Here is a 9,167-nt window from a genome sequence, read left to right as displayed (position 1 = left end):
ACCGTATCTAAGCAGGCATAGTGTCTGAGAGAAGATATAGAGGAAAGAATTCAGAAAATAACTCAAGTATTTGTTAAGGAAGTCCTGAAGATAAAACAGAAGGTACACAGTGATGATACAGAGAAACACAAATTGATGCTGAAGGCTGATAGGGACTACGTAGATAAAGAGATCAAAAGAATTGAACAAGACATAGATCCATATAGCCTTGATGAGAATGACCCAAAGGTAAAAGAAGTGGAGATGCAGAGAGTGGAAGCAATCAAAGCATTGTTTCAGACACTTGTTGATCAGCGTAAAACGTTCATAGCTGGCCTTGTAGATGAATGCATGGAGGTAATGGGCCCCCCTCCCTGTAAGTACGCCATGATAGGTTTGGGTTCACAGGCCACAGGATTGGTAACTCCGTACTCTGATCTGGAATTTGCCGTTTTGGTAGAGGAGGAAACCGAGAATAATGTTAGTTATTTCCGCAACCTCACTCATTATCTGCATCTCAAAGTGATAAATCTGGGAGAAACCATTCTCCCGGCAATGGGGATTAAGTCTCTGAATAATTTCTACTCCGACGACCCACTAAACAGCTGGTTTTATGACTCAGTAACACCGCGCGGTTTTGCTTTCGATGGAGCCATGCCACATGCATGCAAGACTCCATTGGGCAGGGGTAGAAACAGCACAGGAACAAGCGAACTCATCCGCACACCAAGCAATATGACCAACATTCTGAAAGAAGACCTTAAGTTCCATTTAAAGAAAGGCTACCATCTTGCTAGTGTACTGGGAAATGTGTCTTTTATCACAGGAGAACAGGACTTGGTAGATGAATACAGGTCGTTATGGACTCAGCAACTGGTAGAAAGCAGCGGAAGAGTTACGTTGGTGATAGCAATTACAGGCATAATTGAGAATTCACGTATGTTTCAAACCAAGGCTCTCACTGCCAGTTTGCTGAATGTTAAAAAAGAAATCTATCGGTTTTCAAGCCTTGCAGTGTCCTTTTGGGCGCTACTTCATAACATACAACCGACTACAATCTGGGATACTATTCAGAAGTTGAGAAACGCAGGAGTCGTCAGTAGTGAGAACGCACATCACTTGATGGTGCTGGTCAGTATCTCAGCAGAACTGAGGCTGCGGACATACATGCACAACCGTGGGCAGGTGGAGAACATGTCAGCCTTATTGTCAATGTCGACTGATACGGACATTGAGGAGAAATTACAGAAAATATTTTACGTCTCCAATACAAAACAGCTCATGAGATATTATTACACGGAAAGACCCTTGAGGTACTTCATGTCACAGCTAACCGGCACTCAGCCGTTCAAAGAACCTGCAATTTTCTTTGACACTTCTTCGGAGATAAAGGCAAATGTATATAAAAGCCTGTGCGATTTCGAAAACTTTAAGAGATGCTCAGAACAAACGCTAAACAATTTTTTATATAAATATGGTAAAAACGCCGCACACAGTGATGTTGCCGACTCACTTCACCAATTGGCTGACGCTTTGAATTTCCTTGGTGATCACACAAAGGCAGTCAGCTATTATGAACAGTCCCTACAGATGAGTCGGATGATCTTTGGTAAGGACACTGCACATCCTGACATTGCCCACTCACTTAACAACTTGGGTACAGCTTGTTATAAAATTGGTGATGGCAGAAAGGCGGTCAGCTATTATGAACAGTCTCTACAGATGAGGCGGGTTGTCTATGGCGAGGATACTGCACATCCTGACATCGCCGCCTCACTTAACAACTTGGGCAGCGGCTGGAGGAACCTTGGTGATCACAGAAAGGCGACCTTCTATTATGAACAGTCCCTACAGATGATGTGGGGTGTCTATGGTAAGGACATTGCACATCCTTACATCGCTATCTCACTTAACAACTTGGGTAACTCCTGTTGTAAAATTGGTGATTTCAGAAAGGCGGTTAGCTATTATGAACAGTCACTACAGATGAACCGGAGTATCTACGGTGAGGACACGGCACATCCTGACATCGCCATGTCACTAAACAACTTGGGTAACACCTTTGCCGACCTCGGTGATCACAGAAAGGCAATCAGCTATAATGAGCAGCCTCTAAAAATGAACCGGAGAATCTATGGTATGGACACTGCACATCCTCACATCGCCAGCTCACTTAACAGCTTGGGTGATGCCTGGAGCGACCTTGGTGATTACACAAAGGCGTTCAGCTATTATGAGCAGGCACTACAGATGAAGCGGAGTATCTATGGCGAGGACACGCCACATCCTGAGATCGCCAACTCATTTAACAACTTGGGTACCGCCTGTTGTAAAATTGGTGATCACAGAAAGGCGGTTAGGTATTTTGAGCAGTCACTACAGATGGAGCGGAGTGTCTACGGTGAGCAAACTGCACACCCTGATATCGGTGGCTCACTTAACAACTTGGGTGTCGCCTGGGACAACCTTAATGATCACAGGATGGCAGTCAGATATTTTGAACAGGCACTACAGATGTACCGGAGTATCTATGTTGAGGACACTGCACATCCTCACATCGCCAGCTCACTTACCAACCTGGGTAAAACATTGGGCGACCTTGGTGATAACAGAAAGGCGGTCAGCTATCAGGAACAGGCACTACAGATGTACCGGAGTATCTATGGTGAGGACACTGCACATCCTCACATTGCCAGCTCACTGAAAAACTTGGGTGGAGCCTGGAGCAACCTTGGTGATTACACAAAGGCGTTCAGCTATCATGAACAGGCACTACAGATGACGAGGAGTATTTACGGTGAGGATACTGCACATCCTGCCATTGCAGGCTCACTTAACAACTTGGGTAACGCCTGGAGTAACCTTGTTGATCACAGAAAGGCGGTCAGCTATTATGAGCAGTCACTACAGATGAACCGCAGTGTCTATGGTGAGGACACTGCACATTCTGCCATCGCCGTCTCACTTAACAACCTGGGTGCAGCCTGGAATAAATTTGGGGATCACAAAAAGGCGGTCAGTTATTATGAACGGGCATTACAGGTGAGTAGGACTGTCTATGGTGAGAACACTGTACATTCTGACATCGCCGTGTCACTTAACAACCTGGGTGTCGCCTGGACTAACTTTGGCGATCACAGAAAGGCGGTCAGCTGTTATGAACAGTCACTACAGATGAGGCATGGTATTTATGGCGCGGGCACTGCACATCCTGACATCGCCATCTCATTTAACAACTTGGGTAACGCCTGGTGTAAACTTGGGGATCGCCGAAAGGCGGTCAGCTATTATGAACAGTCACTACAGATGAACCGAAGTTTATATGGTGAGGACACTGGACATCCTGACATCGCCAGTTCACTTTACAACTTGGGTGGAGCCTGGGGAAGACTTGGTGATCTCAGAAAGGCGATCAACTATTTTGAACAGGCCATACAGATGAGGCGGGTTGTCCATGGTGAGAACGCTGCGCATCCTGACATCGCCAACTCACTTTACAACCTGGGCCTCGCCTGGGGAGGACTCGGCGATTACAGGAAGGCCATTTACTATCATCAACTGAGCGAGCAAATGACACAGATTATCGTAACTTCATCTGAGTAATCAGCATCAAACCTTCCTACCCTCAGTGCCTATAATGGAGTACACTCCAAGCCTAGATTGATGGGGAAAACCGTGAACGTTTTCTTAGGTGCCGTCTTTTACTACTTAATGACTCCCATCAAGGGATGATTTTGCTTTACAAAGAAATCAGATAATAGGCCTGGAAACGTCAGTGCGGACACTATGCGAGAATGTGTAATGAAAGGCATTGATTTTTTTTTACTGAAATTTGGTTGCTTTACAGGATGATGCCACCGTGATTGACATAGCTTGATCCGTACTGCTGTCAGATTTGGGCGATAAGCAGTTTGTTTTGAGCGTATTGGTGGCGAAATACTGTGCGTAGTTTAGGCTCATACATCAACATGTAAGCCATAAAGGTTCCCTTTCTGATCAAGGTCATGTATCAGGTAAGTCAACCGCCATGAAAAAGTGTTGTTTTGGTATGTGCTTGTGTTTGAGTATATTTACATAGACATTTCGACCAGCTTGTTACATATGATTATGGGTGGACTGTGGCGATATTTGGCTTGTTGGTATGTCTTGCAAATATTGATTATTGTCTTGCAAACGTTGATTATGATTAAAGGTCTGGGTTGAAGCTTTGTCAATCATAGTTGAATGTTAGGTGTTTGTGATGTGAGAGAACTTTCATAATAAGATATTCGCTTGTTGCGTGATCGCAAGTTCTATAAACGGAAAAATCATGGAACTGATAACAATTCATGTATGACACGTGATTCTTACACTGACAACAGAATGCAACTGGTTTTATGTCTTGTCTATGAAAATGAAAATGAGTTCATTTATTTATTCCTAGAATGTATGGTAGCCCTGTTTTCAGGATAGGGCACGCGTGTCATTCCACCGTCTTATACCCCTGTAACATTTGGCAAAAATCAATCGAACGACGATTCTGCGGCAATCGCCCGAGCCTCGCTTATAACGATAACTTTATTGTACAACAAATGTACAAGATACAAAGTATGACTTATAAGTTATTTGCGACAGGGACGGTTTTCACATGAAAAATACGCAACCCTCTGTCGATCTTAAATATGGCCGATCTTCCATCGATATGCCCGAAGATCGTGGATAATGTGACAGGGGGGACGATACGACTTCTACACACGGAACAAAAAAAACATAGAGCTAGACTATATATATACTAGGTGTGTTCCTTCTATGATCCAGACATTAAGCATCATCATACGGTGTATATATATATATATATATATATATATATATATATATATATATATATATAACTATATGTCAGCTATTGTGTAGATCAATGTGCTTTGGCTATGTCAACCATACAATAAAATAGCACAACCTTATTGTACAAAAAAGTCGCCAGTTTGTCGAGCTTAGTTCAGTGGGCTAGTTCAGCGGTAAGTCAAGATTGATCGTAACTTTGTAAAAGACATGACAAACAGCCAAACTACTGTAACGTTATATGTGTAAAGATAATTGGGAAGCCATATTGTGTAATATGATATCATGTTTGCAACAATACTCGATACCAAATTGCATTTAGCACCGTGATGTCCAGAGCCAGTGTTCTACATGTACAGCTATGTTTTTTTTTTTAATTGTTGAACAGCAAAGTACAGACGTAGAGGTAATACAGAGAGGTAATACACTCTAGCAGTAAGCTAATATTCACATCACCTCTCAAAAAAGGATGACTGACAAGAACAAATAAAGTGACAATATCGAAACAAACAATTCACAGCTATTTACATATAAGTCAGGTTACAAGGTAGTTGCAAAACGTTTGGTATGTACAATATATAACTGGGTTAACTTTAAGATACTGCAGTTTGTATGATATGACAGAAAAGTTGAACCCCTTAAAAGTAAATGGATACGGGCTGATTTGGATAAACTATTGAAATCAAGAGAATTGGCTAGCAGGTTCTGAAGATTGCCGAAAAAATGGTTCTGTATTGTTGGTAGGTAGGGCAGTATAACAAAAAATGCACAACACCTTCACATCGACACCCACAGTTACAGGCTGGACTAGAAGCTAAATTTCGGATAAATAAACTTTGGTTTAGACTGCAGGTGCCTATGCGAAGGCGTGTAAGGAGGGCGCAGGTGTACCGAGGACCGTAGCTAAAATGTTTATTGATGGAGGGGCGTACTAATTTCATTAAATGTTTTTTATACAGTGAAAAGCTAAGTGAACGAGCTATGTTACAAAATAAATGTGGCGGAAATGTTCTTAGTGTGTTGCAATGTGTTTATTCTTATTTTAGGTCTCCAAATGTGACACCATAAGATCGAAACGTCGGTGAGAATAAAGCATTGGTTGTGTAAAAGAGAGTCTCTTTAGTCAGTGACGTACCAACCTGATGAAACTATTCACGGAAGGCAGTTTCCTGTTTCTCGTTACTCCGCGGAGTATAGTATTACATTAACGATGCGTCATTAAGAAGGAAATGCCCTGTTGTCGCTACGTGACTGGCAGGTGTCAGCACCTGCATGTTTTGTATCTTGTATGTTTCCTGTTTCTGTTTTTGTATGACGGTAGTTTCCTATGTCTCGTAACTCCGCGGAGTTTCAACCCTTCGTAGGTCGTTGCGAAGGTAATGTCTGTTTCTATTGCCACAGATTCACCTTTACATTTGATACAAGATATGTAACGTTAGCACATATCTTGTTTAACGTGTACCCAACTCTACTCACTCTACCGTAGTCTACCACAGAGTGTTTGTGCTATACGTGCAGTAACCATGGTGACTGCCGTCTGGCCTAGGTCACTGACCTTTATTTGTTTAGAGCAGAACTTAAAAAGAAGAAGAAACTGGACAAAAAAATATGTTTCCCTCCCGTGAGGGTAAACATACTTTACGGATGATAACACCACTGTACAGCTGCAGTGTACGCTGATTTCATTCTTATTGTCTACCGTCAACCATACCTACAAAACAGAGGGTTTGACATATGAAATTCCACTAGAATTCATCAGTTGAAACAACAGACGCCGGTATGCCCGATTTCACGAGTTATACCACCGTTCCACTAGGACGGCGCTCTCACCGCGCTCTCTCTGCGACCTAAGATTTGACATATCACTGAACGAATTGTATAGAAAAGGAACTAACCTATTTACAATTTGTGTGCTTTGTTGTCCTCTCGGTCACACTTTTACATTTTGTATGATATACCCAGTGTGAAAGCGAAGGTTACGCATATCCTATGTAGGTCGCAGTGAGAGCGCAGCGCGATCGACGCCTAGTGGAAAGGGGGCCTCACCTGAAATGCGAGACAAACACTGAATTATTCAGTCCAGAAGGATATCGATGTCAACTCACCTGTACAGACACTGGCTACAACTCGGGCACATGTACCGGCAGGATGACAAGGCAAAACAGAAAACTGGACCTGCAGCTGGAGCTATAACACAACCCCAATACCTTACCTCATCCACCATCGGTCTTCTCTTCACCCCCATCTGTCTCTTTGCTCTCTCTTACCCTCATTTCCATCTGTCCCTCTCCCTTTCTTTCCTATCTATATCTATCTCCCTCTCTTCTCTTTCCTTCTCTCTCCTTCTGTCTCCCTCTTTCTCTCTTTCTATCTCACTCTCCCCCTCTCTTCCTCTCTCTCCCTAATCTGTCTCTCTCTCCTCTCTTCCTCTCTCTCCTATCTATTTCTATCTCCATATCCCCCGCTCTGACTCCCCCTCTCTCTATTTCATTCCTACTGTAGTGTGTTTCCGGACGGAACATCGTAATGAAGCCTGTACACGCAGTTCAGACCACTGAAAATGCTGCGAGCTGACAGCACTCGTTACATTTTAATATTGTATTGTATTCCATCGTTCGTGCTTGTGGCCAAATTAACCATTTTTATAGTCGCGCATTGAGAATTATACGTTTCACCTCGGGGTTTGTGAATGGACACTCTTATTGCTACTTTGGGGCGTTGTAGGGAGACGAGGATATCTCTGAAATCACGTCCAGCAATGCTCTAGCCTAGTAACCACACCAACGGGAGTTTGTCGCTGTCTCTACGGTGCCGGAGTGTAGCCCGCCCGCCCAGTTCATCAGCGCACGCCGGGGAATTTTTTACGGGGTTGGGTCTTAAGTTACAAATTGCTTGGCGGTGATACCTCGAAAGGCCAGCCAAAAAGACAGACTGCCAGCAACAGAAACCCATGCTAAACGGGCTGGGCCCTACAAAACACCCCTAACTAGCCGCCAAGTGTGGTGACCAGCTTAGCCATGCTCTTGTGTTGGAAAACCATTCTGGTAACCGCATGGATGCTACACAACCTGCCAGGTCGAGCCCAAGAGGACGGTAAAGTATATCCATGTCTTCCTCTTGCTTGTGTAAGAAATGTGTTTGGTTTCATTGCTATCAGCGAGAAATGTAGTGCCTTCGGTGTTTGCAGTACTACAATTAGACAACATATCAGGTTAGACATAAAGGTAAGACATCGAGTTCTTCTTACAATACCACTGTGCTACGCGGTCCCACTTGTTAGCGTCAAACAAGTGCGCATATACATGTACATATCATTGCGGCCATACAAGGATGAATTGGTGTATGATACATAATACATTTGTTAAAAACTTCATTAAGATTCGTTCAACAATGATACAATAAAAGATAGCGGGCTATTTTTGAATCTGGATGATCTGCATCTAAACTGTGTTTTCTCCCTTAGGCCACAGCAAGTAAATTTTATGGATGACATCCTCTGTAGACTGCAAAAATAGTGCGATAGGGCGAAAAAAACAAGATGGGTGAAAAAAAACGATGGCTACATTTTCAAAAATAGGCACCATAAAGTTGTGATGACTGTTGTAAAAAAAATCAAAGGGACAAAACATGGTATCAGAGCCAACAAGGCATTCATTCCTGTATTTAAGACATGTACTTGTGTGGTAAAGGTGACACTAGTGTGGTAGACTAGCATCAGGTAACCAGACTCATAGCTTCCATATTGGTGTTACTTGTACAACTACTCGTATCCAATAAGTTTCATTTCTACAACTACAGTCCTGAGTACCTCGCAAGTGTCACTTCTACAAGTACAATTATTAGGCTACAACACTATATTTGCTCTTTTTGGTATTTTATCGTCATGTTGGCCATCCCTGCAGAAGAAAAAAATTCTTGTTTTTTTCTGAAATCAGGCGAAAATTAATGCGCGCGCAGATGTCATCCATAAGATTTACTTGCTGTGGCCTTATATATACTTATTCGTGCGGCAGACTCTGCGTGTGTGGCTGCTGAGGGACGTCATCTGTACGGGGAGGAGGGAGAGATCCAGCTTCCGATCGATACCAACACCGGGAAGTACCGGAATAACCTTGACTGCATGTACTTAATTCAATTCAATTCAATTCAATTCAATTCTATTCTTTATTGATAACTTGTTATCATTTATGTCATACCCACCTGATAAAACACATGTTTCGATGCGAAATGCGCCAGAAGTTGAAAAAACAAACAGCAATGTTCCAACGTCCGAATCAAGTATTCGAATTTTCGACCACGCCGCAATCGGCGTGCGCAGAGTAAGTTCGAAATATTCGATGGAAGCCTGTGCGGTACGGCTTTTTATC

The 9,167-nt window shown here is 43.0% G+C and overlaps 1 protein-coding gene across 1 annotated transcript in view; it reads left to right on the top strand.

Moving 5' to 3' along the window:
- Positions 1–3,856, top strand: part of LOC118419225 (kinesin light chain 1-like) — a 10,473-nt gene extending 6,617 nt beyond the window's left edge. The window contains exons 4-5 of the mRNA XM_035825575.1: positions 1,932–2,466; positions 3,827–3,856. Coding sequence (XP_035681468.1) covers positions 1,932–2,466; positions 3,827–3,856 — 565 coding nt within the window. The remainder of the gene's footprint in view (positions 1–1,931; positions 2,467–3,826) is intronic.
- Positions 3,857–9,167: the final 5,311 nt, after the last annotated feature.

The sequence above is a fragment of the Branchiostoma floridae genome, chromosome 7, assembly GCF_000003815.2.
Source record: "Branchiostoma floridae strain S238N-H82 chromosome 7, Bfl_VNyyK, whole genome shotgun sequence".
Taxonomy (NCBI): Eukaryota; Metazoa; Chordata; class Leptocardii; order Amphioxiformes; family Branchiostomatidae; genus Branchiostoma; species Branchiostoma floridae.
The sequence above is the reverse complement of the archived record's forward strand: the minus strand, read 5'-3'. Positions and strand labels throughout refer to the sequence as shown.